The sequence below is a fragment of the Emydura macquarii genome, unplaced genomic scaffold (assembly GCF_026122565.2).
Source record: "Emydura macquarii macquarii isolate MOO-44397 ecotype Brisbane River unplaced genomic scaffold, CSIRO-AGI_Emac_v2 contig_2422, whole genome shotgun sequence".
In the NCBI taxonomy this organism is placed as follows: Eukaryota; Metazoa; Chordata; order Testudines; family Chelidae; genus Emydura; species Emydura macquarii.
In genome coordinates, this window is record NW_027132559.1 from 9,500,418 (window position 1) to 9,527,475 (window position 27,058).

The 27,058-nt window shown below is 40.2% G+C and overlaps 1 protein-coding gene across 13 annotated transcripts in view; it reads right to left on the minus strand.

Annotated features, from left to right (window-relative positions):
- Positions 1-27,058, minus strand: part of RARB (retinoic acid receptor beta) — a 483,315-nt gene that overhangs the window by 10,117 nt on the left and 446,140 nt on the right. For all 13 annotated transcript variants that reach the window (XM_067561902.1, XM_067561899.1, XM_067561898.1 and 10 more), the window contains 3 exons: positions 17,431-17,591; positions 10,200-10,376; positions 107-311 (listed from right to left, as the gene is read on the minus strand). In XM_067561902.1, the coding sequence (XP_067418003.1) occupies positions 107-311; positions 10,200-10,376; positions 17,431-17,591 (543 nt within the window). The remainder of the gene's footprint in view (positions 1-106; positions 312-10,199; positions 10,377-17,430; positions 17,592-27,058) is intronic.

Sequence of the window (27,058 nt, forward strand, 5' to 3'; positions counted from 1 at the left end):
TATCTATGTTAGCATGCAAAAGCAAATCAATGTAAAGCATTAAGAAAGGAGAGATCTTAATGTGTTTGTTTTTTTTAAAAGTATCCAAGCCCACGCTGTACAATACCTCCACAAATTAAGCAGATGGCACTAAGGAGGCCTGTTTCTGTGTCATCCATTTCCAAAGGCAGGAGTTGGTTGGCAAATGTGAACACAAGATCAGTTAGTGGACCAAATCCAGCATTGTGCATCTGAGTTCGATTTAGGGTAAGGCCATCTGAAAATGTCATAGTGTCTTGCTCTGGAGTGTATCTTGTGCAAATTCTAAGGATCTGTGGGAGAGGGAAAAAGAATGAAATTTGATGTGTTCATTCTGGAAAAGATTTGTCATGAAGAGTCCAGCTAGCTTTTGTGATAAAGTCAACTACTCATGAGGCCATAGTATACATACTCCAAAATATTTATTACATGAAGTTAACAGCTTTGTGCTATTACTACCAAAATTAATTATTACAAAGTACATGGAGACAAAATGAAAATGCCCAGTTTTCACTCTGCTAAATGTTTAAAGTAGAAGTTGGCAATTTTCTAGGCCAGTCAAATTCTCCAATTAATTCCCATTCACTCAAAACGATCACAAGACTTTGATTCCCAAGGGTTGTGTAAGTCATTAACATTATCCTGATGGATATACAACAAACCTTTAGTACCCACTCACTACCAGGCTAAATGTAAGGTGCTGTTTCCTTGTAACTCTGGCCCCTACCATACAGTCCTTGGTCCCATCCGTCACACCACACCAGTTTCTGTTTGGGCTTCCACACACTTGAGTGTTTTGTTGGATCAGTTTTGTACAACAGTGCTCCAATTCCAGGTAAATTCTCAAAAATATTATGAATGAGGAAAGACAAAAACTTTCCTGAGCCTGTGTCCTCTGTGTGTGCATCAGAGAGGTAACAGAATCTAATGGAACTGCAGGGGCCAGAGGTAGACTTGATAGCAAACAGGACTATGCATCACCTGTACACAATCAGCTATGTAGGAGTCAGCAGATCTAGTAGGCAGAGGGCCAAAATGGGAGTGGCAGGACAGGTAAAGGAGCAAAGGCAAATTCACAGTTGTGGTTTTTCAAACAAACAGATCACCACCACAGAACAATACACTTTTAGTTCAGACCCAACACATACTGAAGTGTTCGTCCACTATCACTCTGTTCCCTACCACCTCTCCTAGATCGTTGCATTTCCTGGGAGACCGTCAGGCCTGATAGCTAGCAGGTGAGCAGGCAGCACAGAGGTAATAGTTCTTTTGAAGCGTAAAAGCACTTTTCGCTTACAACAAATACTGCATTTCGTTACTATTTCCTGACAATATGCAACTGAGTATGGTGCTGACATTTGAGAACATTCTAGTTTTGGGCGGTCACTTTAGTGAAAAGTCATGATGATACAGTGACATGTTGTTTACGTTGCCCCATCAATGATGTGATTTTTATCTTTTGTTCATCTAAATAGCTCTACATTCCCAGAAAGCTTTGCTATAGACACGCATTACGCTTGCTCCTGCCACCATTTCAAGTCAGTGGGATTTTTGCCTCTGACTTTAATGGGGCAAGGATCTGAACCTGTTGCTATGTTTCATTTTTCTCTTGGGGTGCAAGGAGACAGCCCCTCAGAGACTAAAATTATCCCAGTTTCCCCCTTTCACATCACTTACCCTCAAAGATCTTCTGTCATGGTGACCCTTCCTGGTTTTGAAGGCACACCAGTGCCCACTCCTTGAGTTGGTAGAATGATCCCTAGAGATCAAAACAAAGTTCTCCATCCCCCAGTGGCTGAGTTTACTACTTGTATGAGCGCTCCTTTCCTTTGCCAGCCTGGGAACTCACTTCCGAGCTTGTGACAGAGTTTGATCCCCTACCTGGCAGCATGTTGCACTGCAAACTGTCTGTAGTGCTGGCCCAACTTTTTCTTCTTTTATTATAATATTTTCTGCATGTTTTAAGTTATAACCTGTTCACTGGCCAATCAGAATCCAGACTTCCTCAAGGTTCTGAAGCGCCTTTACTTTGTCCTGTGCAGCAATCAGAACACTGGGAATCCTGAATGGCTGGCAAAGAGGTTCATTTCCCTGCCATTAATAGTATCTTTTACTGTTTTACAAGTTGAGACAGTGCAGATTTCAGTAGGTTTACTCGCACGCATAAGGCCAGCCACGACTGACCTTCAGAAAATAGAACATTCCATTGTAGGATGGAGAGGACGCATCATAGGAAATAACTACACAGGTAAAACATTTAGAATGCTCTGCATTCGATGAGTAAATGCTGCCAGGGGTAGCTCTATAGTACAAGAGCAATGCATTAGGTGTGTAGGTGCCAGGCATTTCTTAAGAGATAGAAAGAACTCATACGCCAATCAAAACAAAACCATTATAAGTAGAGATTTCCTGGATGGTCTGGATTAATGTATACAGTTGTTGAGTTAATAAAGAATATGGGCACCAGGATCTAAGTAAAACTGATTCACATACATTCAGGCTACATATGGTGAAAAACAGCTCATAACATTTTAGGTTTTACTTTTAAAAAACCCACAAAATAATAATTGATTAGTTGGCTAAACTCACACTCATATTCTTTGCCTTCACAATGCTACTTTATCAGGGCTTGACTGCATGCATTTCCTGTACAGCTAGCTTACTTTGTTTAAGAGACTCAACCAAAAAAAAAAAAAAGATTTACACAAATATAACCTCGCACGGAGAGAACTTTAATTATTCCATGGCTACAAAAGCTCTTACTCAGAAGCCCTCAAATTCTTGGCTGCTGACCAATCTGCGGTTGGTTCTTTCATCTTTGCCTGGCAACAATGTCAAATGAGTGGGGAGGAGAATCAGGAGGGAATGGCATTTAAGAGACCTACAGGGAAGCCTTCTCTTCCTTTTTAAACCTCCTGTAAAATCCCTAATATGGTATATTTCTGTACAAGGTCCCTCCCCTATTTTCTATCTCAGCCCATAGTCTGGGCACAAATCAAAGTATTAAGAATTTGGGTTGAGGCGGTGTGTGTGTGTGTCAGAATTAAATATATTTTTCTTTGAATTAGAATATGCTCTCACAATTCCTTTTTAATCAATCATCAAAAGAGGTGTAACGGCAAATATCTGTTTGCAACATGAACCGTTCTGATTAATTCATGGCTCTTCTAACACTTGGCTACCCACAAGCTCCCTCCAGGGTAAATGTTCTTGTTTAAGACAGTGTTGGGTAGGGTCAGATGTTCTTTTACAGAAGAATGGATAGTAGCCCACTGTATATTTCAGGATTATTAGCAGATACTAACATTCTACACGGGTATATTGTCAATAAGCAAGGTGGGCAAAGCATGTTTTCCACTTTCATTGACCAGGAACTTATAATACCATGTTTTGCACTTCAGAGACTGGGTCCCTGTTTCCCATAGCTCCCTACAGTTTCTCACAGGTTTTTTGTCAATGATTTGTTTTCTGAAATCATTTAACGAAAATTGTAATTAAAAGAAGAGATCAGATGAACTGCCAAAGAAGCATGGATATCAATACAGGTTAACCCCATAGACTGTAGAGAAAACAAATTTGCCTACTGCTTAGCAGTGCATGCTGTTTCTTGTGAACAGTGTGATTTGCTTTGCTCTTTCTATCATGGAACTCAGGGCTGGAGAAAACCTATCAGAGTTATCTAGTGTACTCCCCTGCTGGTGCTATTTGGGAACACTTAAGCTTACTTTGGTAAAACCTATCCGGCTGTAACTCCTTCCATAGGAAAACCACAACCACATAATCGTATCTCAATATGGCAGTAGTCAATGGCAGTCAGATTTCCAGCTTTCTGAGTGGCAATTCTCAGTTCTTTTGAATTTAAAGATGCAATATAACTTGCAAAGATAAGCCATAGCCCAAGTGCAGAGCCCTTTATTCTAGTACATTCACCCCCTTCCCATTCTTCCTTCAATAACGCACACAGGTGGGTCTCAGAGTGGGGTTAGATGACACGGTACTAAAAATACCTGAATGCCGTCTACACTACACTTTCCAATTCATAGGTACCAGGGAGCTGCACTAGTAGGCAATGATGCATCCATTTTTTGCCAGAATGGCCTAGCCATGGAGGCTGTGCTGTGGACCAAGTGATAGAGAAGTGGCAACTAAAACACTGGCACAGCTGAAGTTTGGACACATCTCTTCTGCAATGCACCTGAATCTGACTGGAGCAATCAGTTCCCAGATTATTTTCCAGTAGCTCCTTCCACAACACCATGTGATTAAACTATGGGATAGGTCATTTAAAACATCCTGAACTGTGTAGTACTGGTGCCCGTCATGCAGAACTGAAAAACACAATCGCCCATACCTCATGGGCCTTACATAATCATCACTAAGCCCTTTCCTCAGCAAACTCCTGGGCATGTAAATATGAAGCTTAGATTCATTGCAGAACATATGGGGAATGTCAGTACTTTGAAAGGCGAATACAGTGATATTTCTGTTTTAAACTAAACCACTGTCTAGAAACATCCTCCCCTAACATCTTTAATATTGTTCAGATTCCGGAATGAAGCCAAGTGTTTTAATTGTCACACTGCAGCTAAATGCCAATTGCAGCCATAAATAAAGTTCTTATCCATGAGTAAAGCATCCTTTGTTTTAAGGAATATTTTTATCTTAAAATCTCTGGATTCCTCATGAGGGAAAAACAAATAGCAAAAAACCATGTTACACAAAAGGAGAAGGAATGCATCCAGAAAGCCACATTTACAAAGCCATCACTGCTATAAAATGGTCTCTTTTAAGAAGATGTATAAAGGCAGTTCTGACTTTCTTTTAGAAATACTGTTTTCGCTTTTTTAAACAGTGTTTCTGGGTTTATGAGAATTCCACATCCCACACTGGATGGAGTTTATGAAGTTCATAGCCACAGTCTAATTGCTAGGGCATAAGGGATTTTAAGAGTCCACAGTGGTAGTCAGTTAGTGTACAAAGCCCACAAGGCCTCTAATAGTTTATAAACTCTACAGAATCCCTGGGCATGATTCATGTTAGCAGGGTTGAACTAAGGCAATCTGGGCATTTTTTACATACCTTAGGCATGTAAAAAAACATGGGGCCCCTCACCTCCACAGCTCCATTCCTAGTGGCACCACCTACATCTGCTACTTGTGCAGGGATCTCCACAGGAAAGGGACCACAGCATCCCCACAGGGTTTACTACTTTAGGGCTGGTGGTGAGGGTCCAACAGAGGCCCAGCTACTCAGTTGGTGACTGTGGTAGGGTATCCTAAAGAGTGGAACCAGACCAGAGAGGAAAAAAAATCAGAATCGAGCTAGGGTCCCCATCCTTCCTGGTCCACCCAGCATGGAGGCAGCAGTGGCCACAAGGAAAGGCATCACTGGTGATGGACTAGGAAACCCCTTTTCCTTTGTGTATGCAAAGAATGGCAGGAGCTCCCAGCCTGCCTCAAAACAAGAATCAGTGGAGGGTTGGGAAAGAAGGTGCTCCCAAGCCCACGTGAAGAGGAATAACACTAGCAGGACAGTGCAGGTTGTGAGCCTACTTCTTCCACTCTCCTCCTGTCTAGTGACCCAAAGCTGAGAAATGACAGCATCTCCTATTTACCAGAATAGGGTGGTGGATGAAATTCCATTGTGGAGAGAGGTGCCCCACTTTACAAGACTATCCAGACTAACCCTGCACTCCACAGAACTGATGGGCCTTTTTTACAGGGCCAGACATCCTTCTGGCCCTGCAGTTTAAAAGCTCTGCAGGCTTCTCAGATCTTGTGTGTCCCAGAATCCATGGCTCTTGAGGCCTGGAGGGTATATATACCCAGATAAACCAAAAAGCAGCCGGGCGAATACTCCTGCAGAGTTCATAAGCTCTCCAGGAGCAAAGCTCATGTAGAGTTTAGTAAACAGCAGAAACTTCAAGGAAACTTCCGTATGCCCAGGCAGCGCATCCTTGTCTGTCCAGAGGTGGAGCTGCCTGGGAAGGACTCCCTGGCTCATTACTACTGTACGTATCAACACACGTGACTATTTGAATCTATATGAGGGTGTGTGTCAGAATGTGAGAGTACACAAGGTAATACTTTTCTGTTTCTCTTGGGAGAGCACACCACCATTGGTGCAGGAAAAAGACCATCACATCCTGCTGGATTGAATGTAGAAGGAAGACTGGAGTGTTTAGGGCAGGCTGCTCCAGACAAGCGACTGTCCTGGAGTCAGTCAGCCTACCTGTACAGAGAGGAGCAAAAAAGTAGCCCATTCCCCAAGACTGGGGAAACATCAGGCAGAAAGTTGTGAGGGTAGATTTTTGATAGGTTTAATCTGTGGAAGCAGCGTGGAATCCAAGAAGTGATATGGGAAAGACAGAAAGATATGGCAGGGAGCGAGAGACTGAATGAGATACACACAGTCCACACATAAATAACAACAGATTCGAGACTCCTTAACAGGGAGGTGAGAATGGAAACTCATGGGAGAGGAAGGGAGAGTCACCAGGAAGACAAGTGAAGAGGCAAAAAAGAAGTGGTCCCGGGACAGACTGCTAGCGGAACCCCAACCGAGACAGGGGGATGGAGAAAGAGAAGAATCCACCAAACGCAACTGGGAAAGAGCAGCTGGGAAGGTAGGATAAGAGCAGGAAATATACAAACCACAGAAACCCCATGAAGAGACCAAGTGGATGGTCCATAGTGTCAAAAGCAGCAGAAAGTGGAGGAATACAAGTATGGAGGAGTAGCTTTTAGACATGGCAAAGAGAAGGAAATCATCAATCAGAACACCTGAAATTTTTTCTTATTGGATCTGAGTTTGTGTTGTGCACCCTACAAAACCTTTGTTTTAGCTGACAAGGTTAGTGCATATACTTCAAAGCTATATTTCCCCCCATTAGAATGCAGGTATATTCCAGATGTGAAAACATGATCTCATCCTATGTCCACATTAGACAAATAACAGTGGACACCATTTGCTGAGTTCCCAAGGCAGAAACAAAAATGGTGTCGTGAAAGGAACTGACGCATCAGGCATGTCCTCCAGCTGCCCTCAGCCTGCGCCATTCCCTTAGACCACCAATGTGATTCATTTCCCACCGCTCACAAAACAAGGAAAGAAATAACTGTGAATGTGTATGTGTACAAAGGAGCAATACATGTGCAGTGTATATTCAGTGTGTGCGCATTATGATATCTCAGTAATGCTCGGCACTGCATGGTGTATACATGGAAGCACAATGTTCATGCAGTGTGTGTGGTGTGTAAACAATGTGCAGATGTGTGCTGCATTTGTGTAGATAGTGTGCATTCTGTGTACAAATGTAAAACCAAATAAAGGATTTGAAATACCCCCTTATAATGATGGGAAATAGATTACCAAAAGAAAAAAACATGCATTATTAATACATTGCTAAAATTACTGATATTTAACTTAAATAAAGACACGGAATTGCATTCTTATTCAGATTAGATACAGGTAGTGCAGGTTTAACGGATGTGCTGGGCATTTCACAGACAGTATATGATTCAGTGGTTGTTATGGTAATTATCTTCTTTTCTTTTTAAGCGGAACATAAAATGGTCACATAAAACCTGCATAAATGTCAAAGGAAAAACTTAAGGCTCTCCACTATATAGAAGCCTGAATTTATTTTTGACAAACTTCAGATTTTTGTCCTTTGTTAGTAATTTAAGTTTTTTTGCTGTAACGTTCACTTTTTTCTCTTTCCCCTTTTAAGGGGAGTAGAGAAAAGGTGGGCAGATAATTGGGAGGGCCACACTTTGGGAGGCACATGCTTTGATAAACTTCTGAAGTGTAGCTTGAAGGTTGCCATGTTTCCTGTGATCTGGTGAATCACTTCCCCAAGAATCAGCCTTTGCTAAGTACTTGCAGAGTTAAACATCCATCATTTTGTTACTACTAAGATAAAGATCGCTGATGTTTTTGTAAAATCTACCAAGTAAATTTTCACTCAGTCACTTTGAACATAGGCTAGGGGTATTTGAAAATTTAAGATAAAATACCAGCTACGAAGTCTTCACCTCAGATTTTTTAAAATTTTAGTAACCTACAGTTAAGGAATATACAGTGCAACTAGTATAGCTGTAAGAGAGGCACACAAAATAGAAACAGAGCATATCCTCAGAACTAAGCCAGCATTCAGTGCTGAGGAGGAGTTAACATTTGGACCTTAACCAATCAGAATTACAAATGATTGCGACTGGCAGCTGATGAGCATTCCTATAGAAGGACAGGCCCCAAATAGAAGGGAAGCCGCTAAAGAGCTAAAGTTTAGGGGTGAAGAATTAAGATACGTATATTCTCTCTAGACCTTTCTGCAGCAATGTATTAACCATTTGTTACTTCAATTATAAATCAATTCTCTTCCCATAACTCAGGCAGAATGCGCTTGAGACATGTCATACTTTATAAATTACTGTATGCCTTCTGGTGTAAGAAGAACTTAACTGGGTCTTATCATAACAGTGCTAACAATGACAGGCATGCAATTGGTAATAAATGGTTCTGCCTTGTGGAGAGACCACACACAATAATGATGAGACAGTCCAGTATGAATGAAAGCCTATAAGCCAGGGGCCAATGAGAGGTGAATCTTGGAAACTGTAGGGAAACCTCAACTTTCCCTTTTTTCTGGGCCAGAGAATAATCTCTCTCCCTCTCTCTCTGTCTCTCTCATATATCAGTGTCACCTATAAGAGATCCTTCAAAACAGCTTTTGACAAAACAAGAAGAAAGGGTCAGAGCAGTTACTATTCTCCTTAATATGATTTTGTTTGAAGTTGTGCATTTTTAGGGATTCAGTGATTAATTACTTTAACTGAAAATTCTCTAGAATAAACTCCTGGCGGAGCCAAGCAAAATACACACAGTACAGCCATCCACCAGAGGGCTTATCTGGCCCACTCAGGAATTGCATACACGTTGGGGTTTACTAAAGACAAGAATAGTTCTGCTCGTCAGAAAACCAGACAAGACGATCAATTTTCTCCCCCCCCCAACACATTTTGCTCTTAGCACAATTTCAGTTTTATTATAAATTACAATAGTGATTAACAATAGTTCATTTGCATTTCTAGAGCACCTTTCATCTCAGAGTCTCTGAGCACTCTTTGCAAATTAATAATTCATCCTCATGCACTCTGTTGAGGAATAGTAGGTCATTGTTGTTACTCCCGCCCTCCTTTGTCAGTTGGGGAAACTGAGGCAGGGGAAAGTTAAGTGACTTGCCCAAACTGACAAAGTGAAAATCGATTGCAGAATCAGGAGTCAAACCCCGAAGTTCTATTGGCCCAGTTCCCTGCTCTCGAATATACTCCCTCCCATTTGATTTTTAAATTAAACTTGGTGTTTTATAGTTAAAGTGCAGCTCGCGGAGCCCCCATCCCACCTCCCATTCTCTGCCTGCCAGATGGAGTGGGGAGCTCACAGCTTCTGCCCTGCGGCAGGGTGGTGGGGCTAAAGGATTCTGCTCTGCGGGGAGGAGGGTTTTGGGGGTTAATAAGTTTGGCCATTCCTGACATATTGTTCTTTTAAGGGTTGGCGCTGCACCTGCCTCCACCTCTAGGTTCAGCAGATTCCATCATGACAACTTGGGAAAATCTTGGTCTAAAGATTCATCATCATTGTACTCTTTCAATCCATGACATCAGAGACACAAGCCATCCCAAGGCTATTATACAGTGAACTGGTGTCTTTCTAGGCATCCTCTACGCAGAGCCATCATTATAGTGTTGAAAATAAAATCTCACTTTCACAATGATAACAGGGAGGCAACAAATTTTTTTCACCACAACTTGAACACATTCTAGTAGATACATAGGGTCAAATTCTGCTCTTCGTGAAGCCATGCTAAAATCAACAGAGCCTAAGGACAGATTCCATGTCATTTGAAAGGGTAACCTTTATTTTCCCTTCTCTTCTCCCGTGTATTCATTGCCACGTTACTGGTGACAGATGTTTTTAGAAGGGTAGGATCATCCTAAGTAATATATCTGTATGTGCACACTAATGTCTGCTCTCAGTTACATTAGACTATCCCATTGATTCATTTGAACCAGTAGACCTGGCACAGAACCTGGCTCTATCTCACTAATGCCTTCTGCAAAACTGTGCAGCATAAAATACATCTGTAATGCAACAATAGACTGTAAGGTACAGATACATACCAAGATGTCCAGGCAGGCTGCTTTAAGCAGAGTGATCTGGTCTGCAATGGTCAAACTTGTAAAGCCAGGCAATCGTTTTGCAAATTCCACTATTTTAATAATGCACTTTGTAGCAAGTTCACTGAATTTGTCCCAAAGCCCAAGGTCCAGTCGAACCCGATGGTCTGCACTAGAGTTCTGGAAAGAAGAGAAGATATCATAAATCAACAGTCTCCTGTTCAGTGAAGTAACCGATTTGCTAGTAAAGTAATAACCGAGTATTCCTGCTAGAAGTGCTTTCAATTAGCATTCCAGGCATTTTCTGCGAAGTTTGCTGTTGTGATGCTGCTGTTTTTAAACTTGGATTAGTCTCCTAAAAATTCTTTGAATGTTTCTGTTACTTATGATTACAGAGGCCAGCTGTACACAGAATACAAATGAACTTAAACATTTCCAAATGCCACTATCATCATTCTTCTCTGTCATTATATAATGAGTGCATTGAGACAGACAATTTACATTTGAACCCCCTGAAAATAAAATGAACGGTGGATCTTGAACATTGGTTCCTCATCTGGAAAAAGCAGCAAAATATTTTGGAACACAGTTTCACATACTTAGGCTCTTAGAAAATTTGTTCTACTTAATTGATCTCTCTGTGGCTCTATGAAGGTTGTACAGCTCTTTCAGGATACTGTCCCTCATGAATTGAAGAGTAATTCTTTACATAATGCTACAGCTCTCTCTCTGACTAAGAAAAATACTATGCACAATGTTGAAGGTTGCACATTCATTTCAGAGAACAGAGTTCAATATTTTACAACGTATTTGACTATCAAACTTGGGGTATTATGGAGACATTCTAAAAAGACATATTTCCTCACTAGTTGTGCCTATATATAAACACACAGATGGACTTTGGATTAAGATGTCGCCTTGCAAGATCCATGTGGAAGTGATGGAGTTTATATTTTCACAATTTTAAAAGGAGGATAATCTCCCTTCCCTCACTCCCAAATCCACGATGGAGTGGAGACTCAAGTCTGTAACATTTACATGAGCCCATACCTTTAATAGTCATCTCTATGTTTCAATGTCCCTAATGTCTTTTTAAAAAGACAGAAACAATACCCCATCATTTCTATTTAAAATCTATCCTGAGGAGTTATTAAAATCAGCTTTATTTTTTAATGATAGAAGGGAAGACAAGAGGAAATCTCTCTATAACTCTAAACATAAAGAATCGCCTTCAAAAGGGACCAAAAAGTAATGGGTTAACAGTCACTGTCACGTTCTTTGAAACATTTCTTGCAGTTATTGTGTATGCATCCTTCAGATTTATTTTATTTCATCCTCAAGGACCTTGGTGAAATACAGTACATCGGGGGAAAAATAAGATCAAGATGTGCAGTCATTCAGGCTGTAATTAAATTTAATAAGCAGTTTATCCAGTTCATAGAAAGCTGGCATAGTGTAGAGCTACACAAAGCAGAGCCTAAAGCAGGAAATCATTTTACAATAGGGTATCCATCTGGAAAAAAGACATTGCATGAAACCAGCAAGTGTGAACAAAATCTTCATCAGTATCATATAAGGTTACTTTATCATGCTACACTTCTGGGAAAAGGAAGTTTGACATGTCTTCTATTAAAAGTAATGCACACAGCAGTCTTAACAAAATGTAAATCTAACTATTATGCAAACTGAAGAGAAGAGGCAGTTAATAAAACACAATAATATGGTGGTTAATTATACTCGTTGCCAGATTCATAAGCATTGGATCTAAAATTGCTTATGTATTATTTTCCAAACGCTGCAAATAGAAAGCCTTTTAACATTTTATTTGGTAATGAATACACTCATGAGTCTCATTTTTTAGCAGCAGTCCTGCATATGGAAAAATAAAACTGATTCTACATCATCAAAGTATAAGCTGAACAATAAAACATGGGGTTAATGAAATGCCTTTTGGAAATAGAAACTCTGATTAGCCATGCCTGGGGATCTTCTCTATCCATGCTGTGAAAAAAATTCAAACATGGTAAGTTTTGCTGGAGCCAGTTTTTTGTGTGCTTTTTCCAAGAGCAATCCATGCACAAGTTTAAGGACTGTGCTTCCCGTACTTCCCCATACTGGTGTACATATGATGGAACAATACTTAATGCACCTTAGTGACATCTTTATCAGTGGTAAAGTCCAACCATACTATGGAATCCAATTAAATAGTCATTTTTGCCCCATAAGTTGATCCCATTTTTTCAATCATTTTTCTTCTCCACTGCAATCTGCTCTATCTCCACGTAACAACACAGAACAATGTATACGCACAGTACTGGAATCCCTACTGTCTTTAAAACACACTTTACAAATGAAACAAGGCTTAAAGGTACCCGCTATGGTTTCATCAAGGACACTTGCTATCTATCCCTCCTTAGCAAAAGCAGCAATGCACTAAGTCTAATGCAACTGTGGTGATCAAGGAATTCAGCACATACCTTTGCTGAATCCCAGTGTTAAGATATATTTATTAATATATTATCTCTGTAACAGTACAGAACAGTAGACATGTAATTTTAAAGTAGAACTGCTGCAAAGAACAAAATACCAGAAGGATGCCTAACACTCCCAGATAGCAAAGTGCTGTTTGGGACAACTCGAAGCAGGAGTCCACAGAGTATTTTTTGTTTAATTTCTTCCTCTATCTTGAGGCCGGATGTAACACAGCTGTAGAATTACAAATAATATCAGTCTCAAGGGATAAGAAGCATAGTTAACTCAATTATATTATAAAGTATGACATCTCTAGAGAAATTACTAAGGCACTTTCTCTTAGCTGGATGACAGTAATAAAACAGATCTATTTATGATGGACTTTTGAAATCCATTATGTTTAAACAGCTTGCTAGTTCTCATCATTAAAAGAGCTACACTTGCCCAGCAAATGTACCTGTTAATTCAAATGACCTGGGAAATTTAAGAGGAGAGAGTTATTCTTCAATTATTTTAAGCAGACTCCTTTTTCTCCTCTTTGTAATTGTTAGGGATGGGGACACCTTTTTGAAGGGATAAATTAACTTATATTTTCACAGAACACAAATAATTTTTAAATGGGGAAAATATATTTCCTCCAAGCTAGAACACCTAGTACAAAAAGTCTTGGTTTCCTAAATAAATTGCTTCTTGCAGAATTCAAGAATAAATAAAAATATTCTGATACTTACAATCCAAATGCTCGGATAGATTTCCTAGTGTTGCCTGCCTCTGCAGTGTTTTTTTTTAATCTTAGATATTTTGCCCCACTGTCTTCTGCTGTTACAGATTCTAGAGCCCTTTGCTCTTCTTAGAAACAAAAATACCAAAAGCAGTGCTACTAAAAATGTAAAAGAATCCTACCGATGGAGCATAGTTTCCTCTTTCAAAAGGTCCAGGTCAGTAAGTGAATTTGGAGCTCATGAGGTTTGAGCAGTTCTACTCTTTATTTCAATATGTTTTTTAACCACCTCTACCATTTTGGGGTTTTTTTGCTTGTTAGTTTTTTTAAATTGAGAAGTAGTTTACAGAACCAATCCACACACTGAACGTGGTAGCAGAATGGTCTTTCACAAGATGTCTAGATTCAGTCTTCTACTAAATGATGAATAAGGCCCCCAGTAAAAGCATGACAAGGTAATCGTCTGGCTGCAATATATTATTACCATTAACAAAGTTGAAAAGAACTTTATAAACTTCTAGCTTTCTTGGGCCTCATAATTTATTTAAATGATGGTTTATTTCTAATATCTTAGTACTCCTCTGATTTACATATTTCAATTTCATGTGCCTCATAAAGGACAGCTTACTGTGTTACCAAACCCTATATATTATATGTATCTATATAAACATTTATACCATGCTCTTCAAGATGGCATGAGCATGTTACAAATTCTAGAGTACATGGCTCTTCCATTTCTCCCTTCCATCCCAGTAAGGCAAGAACTTTTTAAACCTTTGGCATTATAAAACTACTAAGTCAAAGAAGTGAGATTGTATTTTGTTCTGAACAGTGAGGTTTGTGATCATTTTGAACCCCCAAGTTCCATAATCGGGGGCAAGCAGCTGGGAAAACCCCAAACCCAGTGCCCAGTGAGTCTAACCTTTAAGATTTAAGCAGATACATGACATAGAAATGATGAGTTCATAAAACAGATTCCCATCTAAAACGCTAAGCTGGTAACTAGAGCATAGTCAGACCAGTGATTTAAATAGTCTACAATTCAAATATATGGTGAAGGTGTCTGTGAACCTGAAGACAGTAGTGATATTCAATCAGATTTTATGTATCTATGGCTCAGAGCCTGTGAACTTTTTCTCCAGCTGCAGGACCAGAAGATCCAGATTAAGCCAAAATAACCCTCTCTTGGGGTGATGGGGGTACTTTTTTTTTTTTTAAATAAACAAGACTCTCATTCAACCCAAGCACCACAAAGCAGCAGTCGCTCGCCACATTCTCTGCATTGAGATAAACCGTCAGTGAATGCAATAAAGTATTACAAAACCAGCCCAACAGATTGCTGATTTGGAGTCAGAACAGAGAACTCTGGAGGCATAGGGGAGCAACCACTTGTCTCAGCTTCCCATGAGGTACGACTAGATCATCCCCTTTAAAGCTCTAAGTCAAACTAGGTTCAGCTTCATCAGGTTACTCAGCTCAGGGAGGCATGCCCAGCGAGGACTCTGAAATCTCTGTTGGCAGTCAAGCCCGCTGTTTGGCTCAGCGGTGGCTCTCGCCAGGAGACATCTGATTGGGGTGGGATGTGGTAGCAACACTACAGACAGTACTAAATGAGCTGTGTTCTCATATATGGCACCTATATTTATATTGTTCCAAGAACAACAAAAAATATAATTATACCTTAGCATCCAATGTACAGTGCAAAAAATAGGGGCCCCTGTTTACATTTTGATAGCACACTAGCCACACAAAACACCAGGACAATAGAGCTACTGTATGATCCTAACATAAAGCTAACACAATAACATATTCATATCAGATGGATACGGTTCATTTGCAACACAGCCTGTGAGCATAAAACTCTGGAATGCATTCCTGTCTGAGGACATACATTCCAGCTGTGGACATATGATCAGCTCTGACATGGACAAAAAGTGGTTTTTCCTAAGCCCAGAAATGTTTTCCACAGTTATCTTTCAGAAATGGCTTTATGTTTACTGAACTGAGAGTCTATTTAGATGCCATTTAGTTTAAGATGAGTTAAGTCACAACCTATTTTTTGGTAGGAAATTAACACAGGAGATTCACTGAAAAGCCACCCACAAATCCCACAATCTTGATGTCTGAAGTTAAGAACTTCCAATTATGTCACCAGCTGGCTGTTATCAAGCTTACAGCACAGCACAGTGCACAAGTCCCAGGAGAGCTGAACGTGCTTGGCCACTCCAGTGATTCCTGTTATTTAACGGCGTGCCTGCATTGATTGTTTTGACTAAGTCTAACACGAGCAGGAGTAAGGAGATACTGCCAGAGAAGCACGTAGCTGTATAGGCTTTTTCCAGGGCAAACAATTTTATGCTGTTGTCAAAATCAAATGTGTAAAAGGTTTGTGAAAATGTTACATTCTTCTTATTTTTCAACTCTGTGCATTTGAGATCACAATATTTACACTAGCTTTCTTGCAATTTAATTTCGAGATCTTATAAAGAGGGAACTAAGAGTTTAAACCTGACTTCTCCCATACGTAGTAAAAGAAAAAAAAAGAGTATACTGACTGGGGAACATAGTGAGCCAGTGAACATCAATGCTGGCGTTTTCCTCAATTAAGGTTTGAATAATTGAAAATTTTCAATTCTGATCAAGCATTACAGGATAGAGCTTCTCATGCACAGACCTAGGATGGATCCCCAGATCTTGGCTCCATAGCACAAGTATCACAACATCTATCCAGCCCCTTTGGCCATTTAAGCTGTCTCAGATCTCATGGCCAAACAAGTGAGAACACATACTTAGTCTTATAAAGTGCCTGCTGGAAGGTATTTTGCACCTGCCTCTGAAACATCTGGTACTGGCCACTGTTAGTGACAAACCACTGGATTATATAGAGCACAGGTCAGTTCTAGTACAGAAATTCCTATGTTCCTATGACTTTCAAGGTGACTTTATGCATATCTAGTATATCTTTAATTATTGCTTCTGAAAAGCTTGACATGTTTTTTTGCTGCAGTCTTTTATCCATTTGCCAACACAAACTACACATATACGCACACAGGAAAACTTTGAGAAAGGAAATCTACCTTTTAACCTTTCTACATAGAAATTATTGTATATGCTGCATAAACTATTTGGGGGAAGGGCAGCCTGAATTACAGATTGGCATTTTGGAAGCTGTTTTATTTGTGATTTAAAATGTAAAATATAATGTTCACATTCTTCTGGTTTTAGTAACTAATCTACACCAGTTCGGGGACTGGGATTAGTCAAGTTTTTTTTTAGCCACCATCCAGTACCATTTTGGAGCACCTCACCCAGAAAGCTCTAATCTTGTGGCACACAAACATAGTTTGTCACCTTGTGAAGGAGTTTAACAATTAAGATATTTCTTGCAAAAACTTATGCACAGGCTTGACTTGACGCATGCAAGTAGTTCCAGGGACTATAAATCCATTTATTTGCTAGCTCGAGACCTTAATCTTTCAATCCATAACTGGCAACTTTTGAATGAAGATTGGATTTTTTTCCTAAAAAAGAGATACCTTACCTTATACAATAACTGGCGTTCTCTGAGATGCATGTCCCACTTCAGGATGCATGCATGCCTGTGCACTCTTCCCTGGAGATTTTCAGCAGTGTCCATGTGTCCTAGATAACTTAGTGCTCCATTGTGAGGGTATGTGAGGGTGGACCCACTGCCACATCAATTCCTTCCCAACCACGAAAGTCCAGCAAGAAGACTCCGAGACAAAGGGGAAGGAGGGCGGGTAGTGGAGTGTCCATAGGCATTCACATCTCGAAGAACACCAGTTACTGTACAGAGTAAGTAACCTCTCCTTCTTCTTCGAGTAGTGTCCATATGGGTCCTCCACTTCAGGAGATTCCCGAGCAGAGTACCTCAGCTACAGAGGTGGGTGCCAAGGAGGCGGACACAGTACAGACCGTAGCACAGCATCACCGAAATTTGAAAGTATCTTAACATATCCATTCTAACACTCCTGTCACTCTTGTACATTTATGAGCGTGTCCTTTACAAACAGCACTTACCGTAGTGTATTTCCCCAACTGGCAGAGAGAGGGGAAGGTTTCCTGGTGAGCTTTCCGAATTTTCTCAGTGAGATCATCCAACTCTGCTGTCATTTCATAGTTTTCCGTAAACTCTTGCTTTGAAGGCTCCTTCTTCTTTTTGTTCCTGTCGTTTCTGACAGCTAGAGACAAGAGAGGTGGGGTTAATGAAACTCCTGCATGTTGCTTTCACAGCTCTTCTCCGAAGTACTGCCACTGGTTTTTTGTTTTTTTTTTTTTTACTTTAAACATTAAAGAAGTTAACTTGGATATAAAATTGTTGCATAAGTGTAGAAGAAAAGTAATTTTGTTTGTTAAAAATGCTATCAGTAAAAGTTAAATTGTGATGGGCTAATGTACCAATTTCTCCTCATGTGCACATACAGAAAATAAAAGCTAACTTTCTATACCAAGTTTGAGACTTTCCAGAGATATGTCATTTATAAATGTAGCTACACTAACATACTTTATATTTCTGAAGTGTTTTCCACCTGAAGAGCCCTACCATAACTTTACACACATTAATGAAATGTCTCACAATAACTTTGTGAGGCAAGAGTTAATAGCCCTCTTTTATTTATTTATTTAACAGATGGGGAAATTGATGCACAGAAAGTTGATGTGATTTGCTCAAGTTAACAAAGCCAGTGGTAGAGCTAGGAACAGAACCTAGACCTCCAGGTTCCAATGTCCTGTATTTTAACCATAAAACCATCTCTTCCTCATAGGAAACTTTTTCTCAAAATAGTACTATACAAAAGATATACCTTTTATGAATCCATTGTATTATAAACAGTAAAAACTTAACTCTGTAAAAGCATGCAGACAATGGTCAAATTCTGGCAGGTATTTTTAAATCAATAGTGAAAATTCCAATTTTAAAAAATCCTCATAGATTCCAAGGCCAGAAGGAACTATTGTGATAATCTAGTCTGACCTCCTGTATAACAAAGAACTTCCCCAAAATAATACCTAGAGCAGATATTTTAGAAAAACATCAAATCTTGATTTTAAAATGGTCAGTGATCCATCATGACCCTTGATAAATTGTTATCACGGTTAATGACTCTCACTGTTAAAAATTTACACCGTATTACCAATGTGAATTTACCAGGCTTCAGCCACTGGATCATATACCTTTCTCTGCTAGACTGAAGAACGCTTATTAAATATTTGTTCCCCATATATGTATTTATAGAGTACACACAAGTCGCCCCTTAACCTTCTCTTTGTTAAGCTAAGGATGGAACTCCTTGGGTCTATCACTATAAGGAAGGTTTTCTAATCCTTTAATCATTCTCGTAGCTCTTCTCTGAACCCTCTCCAATTTATCAACAGCCCTCTTGAATTGGGGGGGACCAGAACTGGATACAGTATTCCAGCAATGGTCGCACCAGTGCCAAAAGAGAAGTAAAAAAACCTCTTTACTCCTACTCGAGATTTCCACTGTCTATGCATCCCTGAATTGCATAATTTTGGCCTCTTTTGGCCACAGCAGATGTTCAAATGATTATCCGCGATGACCCCCAAATCTTTTGCAGAGTCACTGCTTTTCAGGATAGAGTCCCCCATCCTGTAAGTATGGCCTACACTCTTTGTACCTATTATGTATAAGTTTACATTTAGCTGTATTAAAATACATATCGTTTGATTGCACCCAGTTTACCAAGCAGTCCAGATCATTATGAATCAGTGACCTATCCTCTTTATTATTTACCACTCCCTCAATTTTGTGTCATCTCAAAACTTTACCAGTGATTTTATATTTTCTTCCAAGTCATTGATAAAGTTAAAATGTTAAATAGCGTAGGACCAGGAACCAATCCCTGCATGACCCCGCTGAAAACACACCCACTCACTGTCGATTCTCAATTTAAAGTCACATTTTGAGACCTATCAGTTAGCCAGTTTTTAATCCATTTAATGTGCATCATGTTAACTTTATATTGTTCTAGTTATTTAATCAAAATGTTATGTGGTACCAATTCAAATGCCTTAGAGAAGTCTATTTCATCAACACTGTTATCTTTATCAACCAAACTTGTAATCTCCTCAAAAAAAGATATAAACTTAGTTTGACAGGATATATTTTCCATTAACCCATGCTGATTTGCATTAATTACATTACCTTCCTTTAATTCTTGGTTAATCAAGTCCCATGCTCCATTATCTTGCCCAGGATCAATGTCAGGCTGATAAGTCTATAATTACCCATGTCATCCCATTTATTCTTTTTAAAAATTGGCACAACATTAGCTTTCCTCCAGTCTTCTGGTACCTTCCCAGTGCTCCACAACGCATTGAAAATCAATGTTAAAGGTCCTATAATTGTCAGGATCACCTCTGGAGCCCTTTTTAATAATTGGCATCACATTAGCTATTCTGCAGTGATCTGGTACAGGAGATGATTTAAATCATAGGTTACATACCACTGTTAGTAGTTCTGCAATTTCAAATTTGAGTTCCTTCAAAACTCTTGGGAGGATACTATCTGGTCCTGGTGATTTATTACTGTTTAATTTATCAGTTTGTTCCAAAATCTCCTCAATTTGGGACAGTGCTTCAGATTTGTTACCTAAGAAGAATGGCTCAGGTTTGGGAATCTCCCTCACAACCTTAGTCATGAAGACCAATGCAAAGAATTCATTTAGTTTCTCTGCAATAACCTCATCTTCCTTGAGTGCTCCTTAAGTATCTCGATCATCCAGTGGCCCAGTCGAGTCAAATTCTACTAAGGAAAATATAAACTCTGGCAAGTCAAGTATAAGAGTATAATTAGGCAGGCCAAAAAAGAATCTGAAGAACAACTAGCCAAACACTCAAAAACTAACAGCAAAAAAAAAAAAAAAAAAAAAAAGTAAGTACATAAGAAGCAGGAAGCCTGTCAAACAATCAGTGGGGCCACTGGACAACCGAGGTACTAAAGGCGCACTCAAGGCCACTGTGAAGAAACTAAATTAATTTCTTGCTTCAGTCTTCACTGCAGGAGATGCAAAGAAGATTCCCACACCTGGCTCATTCTTTTTATGCGACAAATCTGAGGAACTTTCCCAGATTGAGATGTCAATAGAGGAGGTTTTGGAACAAATCGATAAATTAAATAGCAATAAGTCACCAGGACCAGATGGTATTCACGCAAGAGTTCTGAAGGAATTCATATGAGATTGTAGAACTATTAAGTGTGGCATGTAACCTATCATTTAAATCAGCTTTTGCACCAGATGACTGGAGATGACTAAAGTGACACCAATTTTTAAAAAAGGCTCCAGAGGCATTTATCAACATTGAATTTCATCTGCCATTTTGTTGCCCAGTCACCCAGTTTTGTGAGATCCCTTTGTAACTCTTCACAGTCTGTTTTGGACTTAGCTATGCAGCAGGTTTAAAACAAACAAAAGGAAGTACTTCTTCACAGAATGCACAGTCAGCCTGCGGATCTCATTGCTGGGGCATATTATGAAGGCCAAAAACTATAACAGGGTTAAAAAAAGAACTAGATACATTCATGGAGAATAGGTCCATCAACTGCTATTCGTCAAGATGGCCAAGGATGCAACCCCATGTTCTTAATGTCCCTTGCCTGTTTGTCAGAAGCTGGAAGTGGACAACAGTGGATGGCTCACTCGTTCTGTTCATTCCCTTTTAACTGCCAGTGGCCTGTGCTAGATGCAGGATACTGGGCTAGATGGACCACTGGTCTGACTCATTATAGCCATTCTTATATTCATGTATAGTGAAGTATTTGTGAAAGGGAAGCTTTAAGCCTGAAAAGAAAATGCTATTCCCTCTAGCCAATAGCATCAGGTTTTAATTTTATTAACAGCTTTTTTTTCCAGTGAACAACTAAATTTATAACTAAGCATGGAGGAAATGTAATGGAGAAATTATCTTCAGTGCTGTAATTGATTTTAAATAACGCAATAAGGAAAGAAAAGAACTGTGTTCTTTCTTTCTGAATCACATTGTATGCAATAGTAGCAAAATCCACATTAATATAAAATCCCCTAACCAAACCAAACACCACAGGAATTCAGAAGTTAAGGTTGAACTTTAAAGAAACAAAATTTGAAATATGAAAATTCATAGTGAAAGTACCTAAACTTCCCTAACTTCTGCTCTGAACTAATGCCAGCCTCTGATCTTCCTTTCCTTGCAGGCATAGTACTTAAAATGTGCACCACAGAACATCAGTTCTATAACTGATATACTTGTGGTCTCATAAGAAAAAGCGACGGATGCTTCATCACCACACTGACCTTTTCTCTTTTAATACAAAGTGCTATAATTTCATTTAACTGGCTCATCAGATTTGTGTATATTCAATGTGTTGCTCACACTTGTAATTTTATCATGACTCTTAAAAAGCTCCAGTTCCTGGAATCATGTGATCATGTGAGACTCTCAGCTTTCATTTAAAAAAATCATCACTAGCTGTCATGATTGTGGTATTGCCAACCTCAAGAATTCAAAACTCGTGTGGGTAAGCCCCTCAGAAATTACAACATTGGCTTAAAAGTCAAGATTTTTAAAATTATAATTTTTTGCTTTTTATTATTATTGTTTATTTATTGTTTGTATTACTGTAGCACCCAGGAGCCCTAATCCTGGATCAGGACCCCCCTGTACTAGACACTGTTCACACAGAACTAAATGACAGCTGAGATTCTCATGACTCCAGGAGCTGGGGAGTTAAAAAAAAATTGCAAGACTTGCAATAAAATTGCAAGGATCAAAAACCATGACACAAACAGGAAGAAAAAAGAAAAAAAAAAAACCCCAACCAATGAATTAGTTTTAAAAATCTCATGATTGATTTTTAAGCCAATCTGCTAAATTCTTTAGGTCCTGATTCATGATTTTGGAACACCTGGGATTGGCAATACTATATTGCTAGCTCTGACCCATGTTGTTCCCTTGCAGAGGCAAGGTTTGTTCCTGCCACAGAAAATGCAGCATGGTAAACCTGGCAGATCCCAGGGATGTGCAGGAGGTCTTGTGTCTCTACATTAGCTCTCGTCCCTGGTGGGTTCCCCAGACCATCTCCACAGCAGCATATGAGAAACGATTGCTTTCTGTACATTGTACCCCATTTTGTTTCCTAGAGAGTATGTACGACCTTAAAGAAGGCACAAGTACTGTATATTTATGAAAAAGTTGTTCTAGTTTTTGTGGCCACTGCAGAGATGAACCTTTTTGGAAGAATGGATAACATACAGCCGTTTGATTTTCTCAGGGTGTCACTACCAAAGCAAGTTTCAGGCCAATATGTCATAAGGTATGGAGAAAAGGAGGCATAAACAAACAAACAAATAAAATCAGGCTTATAATGGAAAATGAGTTGCTACCTTAACTGTGCAACAGCTGTCACTCCATAATGACAAAACATTCATTCATTAGGCATTTTCTACTATAGCCAATGTAGCAGCAAGATGCACTGATGTCCACCTTCAGAGCTTGACTGTGTTCCAGCAAAGCACTTAAGCAGAAGCTTAGCTTTAAGGATCTGAGCACCCCATTAACTTCAGCAGAAGTGCCTGAATGCTTAAAGTCAAGCACATGCTTAAGTGCTTGGTAGGATCACGGTCAGACTTCTCAGCATCTTACAGGGCTGAGCTACAACTTGGACTGCTAGATTCTATCTCGTTGCAAGTCTAAAAAGACCATCAGAGAGCTGGAAAGATGCAGCAGGAAAGGCAAAGAAGTAGCCCTGCTTCTAAAGGCTGCATGTTCCCCTTCCCCCCACCCTTTGCAAACAACGCCATAAGGCCAAAAAAACATGATTTGTTTACTGGCTCTTAGGACAGAGTTTAAGAACATTCCTAGCCACTGAACAAATGTTCATGGCCTACATTTACATCATGATCACTTCCAAACTTACTGCACTCCAGAAGTAAATTCTAATCATTGCTGTACTTAGAGATAAAAGGGCGCTTAGAAAATTATGTAAACTCCCACACAGTTGCAAAGAGCAATAAACCTTTTGTAATAAAGCCCCATTTACTTATACTTCCCTGAGCTGATTGACAAATTTGTTAAACATACGGCCTCAGCAACTACTTAGCTCAATAGCTTTGAACTGCTTGTAGAACACAAACACATTATTTAGGCCGTCTTATGAACTGCTGCCAAGAACTTGCAGCTACAAGGAGATGATTCACACGGGAATCACTTTACTGTTCCTTTGCTACTACTGTACAGCTCTTGCTGCTCCAGCTCTTCACTTAGTTTTACTCACAGTTGTCAATCTTCTGAAGGCCTCTTAGCAGGATACTAGCTGGCGCAGACCACATAACCAAACAGATCCTGCTCTGTCCTGGTTCTTTCTTAGTCTCTAGTGAACTATGGCTAGAACTGGGGTGGATTGGGGGGAATTAAACTGTGCTGAAAAATAAAGAGTCTTCTTCATTCACTCGTTTCTTTGATGTAATTTTGGTGACTTAAACCCTCCCAGCCCCTCACACATAATTCAGATAGTCTACCCCTAACTTCCACATCTGCCTCAACTAGGGCTAAACAAGTCAAATCAGAACCAGTGGTGAGTCTACATTCCACTTAAAGTAACACCATAAAGCACTGTAATGTAGTATCTGATTTCAGATATGGTACAGACTTTCAACTGTACAGAGCATTCCATATGTACAACTACACCTGTAAGTCAATACAAAAGTTGAGGGTAAGGCACAGTTACGTTTAAAGGAATTAAATATACACACGCACGCACACACACACACACACACACACACACACACGCGTCAATTCAAAAGATATAGTCACCGTGGGAACACTAACGGTCACATTGTGCATGTGCAGAATTTTGGATGACCGCCTATGCTGTATATTATAAATCATACCTTTCAATAACTTGCTATCTATATGTACATGATCACATTAATCCCTGGTGTAACTCCACTGACTTTAATAAAGTTACAACAGCAATGAATTTCACCTATAATCTTTAATGTGCCTGAGTTAATGTTACTGTAGGAAATCTCAATTGATTTTTTTGGTTTTGTGCACTACATTTTGAGGACTCACATGCTGCGTTATTTAAGTTAGTTTGGTCGACTGTTCATGTGCACAGAAAACTGTTGCGCACTACTTTGGCAGTCCTCCAGCGGCTACACACGGTTCTCCAAGCAATGGCTGACCTGCCGCGCCTGATTACTGGTGTGGCCTCCAGTGCTCTGGTGTCAAGATGACCAGATGTCCCCATCTCTATTTAAAAATGGGCCTGGTGCCATCATTTGCCCATTTGCTCACTGCTGTGGTGTTACTCCAGAAGCCATGCCTTGAGCAGCTGCTTGCAGCCATTTTGAGGCCCTGGATCTCACTGCCATCTGGGAAAAAGCATCAGTACAGGAAACTCTTGTGGCCAGCCCATGGAACAAAGAACTTCTGGGGGACATTGCTAGGCAGACGTCCATGGGGGACCATAACTGGGATAACAAACAGCTCAGGAAAAAGAACGAACAGCTCAGGACTCGCATTCAAGCCAGAGATGACAGGAAAAAGACCAGGAGTGGAAATGTGACCTCTCCATTTTTTGAAGAGCTGGACAGGATTTTGATCAATTACACAACCGCCCAACCCAGGAAGGTTGTGGACCCTGATGCCTGCTCTGTCCCTATCACGCCCATGGACAAACATCAAGACTCATCAGAGGATGAGCACGAAGAAGCCAGTGAAGAGCCGTGCTCTGAAAACCAAGATCTCTTTGGGACTCAGGACTCTGTTGCTGGCCACGCAGAAGGTGAGCCCAATTCCTGCTGAGCAGCAACCAAGCCCAGTTCCCAACCAGAAACCTAAGCTGGGATTGAACAAACAGATCCTCTCAAGGAAATCTCAGCATATAAGCATCCATCTTTACAATTTATTATTACTTTGCTGTCATGCTGTGCTAGCTTCTGTTCTGGGTGCCCTATGGCCACAGCTATTTTAGGCTGATGTGAGTCAGCCTTTACAAGTCTCCAGCCCCTGCCTTCCCTTCTTCTGCTGCCACTGTCTGTTCGGCTCCCTTCCCCCCCATTTTGAAAATGTCAGCTGCCTTGGCCGGGCAATTGGCCAATGTCACACTAAAGCTCAAATTATTGACCTGTTTCAAGCCCATGCCATGGAGAGCATATGCCCATCTACCTCTGTTCCTGGCCCTTCGCCACATCTGTTCTACCCAGATAACTCCACTGCCAAAAACCAAACCAAAAGCTGTTTTGCCAGGTCGAAATGGTGGCTGGCAGCATGCCCTGTACCCAAGTCCCCTCCACAAGTATATTCAAATAAGGAAAATATTAATTTGTGCAAAAATTCAACAGTTTATTGAGACAGTGGTTACAGGAAAAGAAGTTTGGTTAGTGTTCTCATAGGAACATAAGAATGGCCATACTAGGTCAGACCAATGGTCCACCTAGCCCAGTATCCTGTCTTCCGACAGTGGCCAATGCCAGGTGCTTCAGAAGGAATGAACAGAACAGGTAATCATCAAGTGATCCATCCTGTCATTCTCAGATTACATGAGGCAGACATGGGCATTGCATGCCCACAAAGATACAAAGACTACAGATTCCTGTAACAGTATAAACGCCTTGTAACAGTGAATGCTTCTGACAATCATTGCAGAATCCTATCTATTTATCTCTGTACTTTCATTCTAAGACTGACATATTGCTCAATTTCAGTCCAGACATTATGTGAGACGGCTGTACAGCCATTCCCTTCACTGTAGCTTGCAACTTCCTTCCACTCCTGCCCTTCAGAGGGGACCATCTTGCTGAATAACTTTGCATCATACCTCAGTGGTCTGCCCTTTGCCTTTTTGAATATGGCCATTCTCTGCCTTCTAGTCATTTGCCTCAGTATAATGTTAGTGAGAGTCAGGACAGCCTAAAGAGGATTACTATCCAGGTCAAATCCAGAAGCTCGTTGCTAACCTCTCTGACACCATATAAGCAAAACTGCAAACTCAGATAGGGAACATAATCCCCAATCCCCGCATAGATTCCAAGTCACAAAGGCAAACCTGAATAGCATATGCTTTGGCAGACAAAAATCCCAATATAGATCTCCTTATGCACACATCGCTTATCATCTCTGAGGTTCCCCCATGACTGGGAAGAATCGCAGGGAGAAAATGTCTGAAACACATATCAAAATGCTACCATAGCCTCTGTAGAATATGAACAATAACCACTTGTGTTTTTTTCCCTACTCCAACAGCCACAGCATCTGCAGCAGCTAGAGCCTGAAAGACAAGGCCTTTATCAACAGCTGAAAGGCTGGCTAATCTGAGAGGAAAAACGGAAGACTCAGGATGAAATGTTCACAGACCTCATTACAGAGTCCTAAAGAAAAATAAAAACAATGGAAAAGTGGAGGCTGTAGTTGAGGATAGAGAGGAATAAATAGATGGAGCTCTTTAGAGTGATTGTTAGAGAGGTCAAAGTCAGTGTCACAGTGGCCAGGTACAGTATTGCCATGACAAAAGACATCTAGCACCCCTAATAACTTTGAGCCTTGCCATAACACCAGAAAGCTCAAGAACAGGAAGAGGCAGAGGCAAGGTATATACTCACCTCGTTATGTCGTGCCCCCGCACTGTGCCACTTTGAATTTTTGT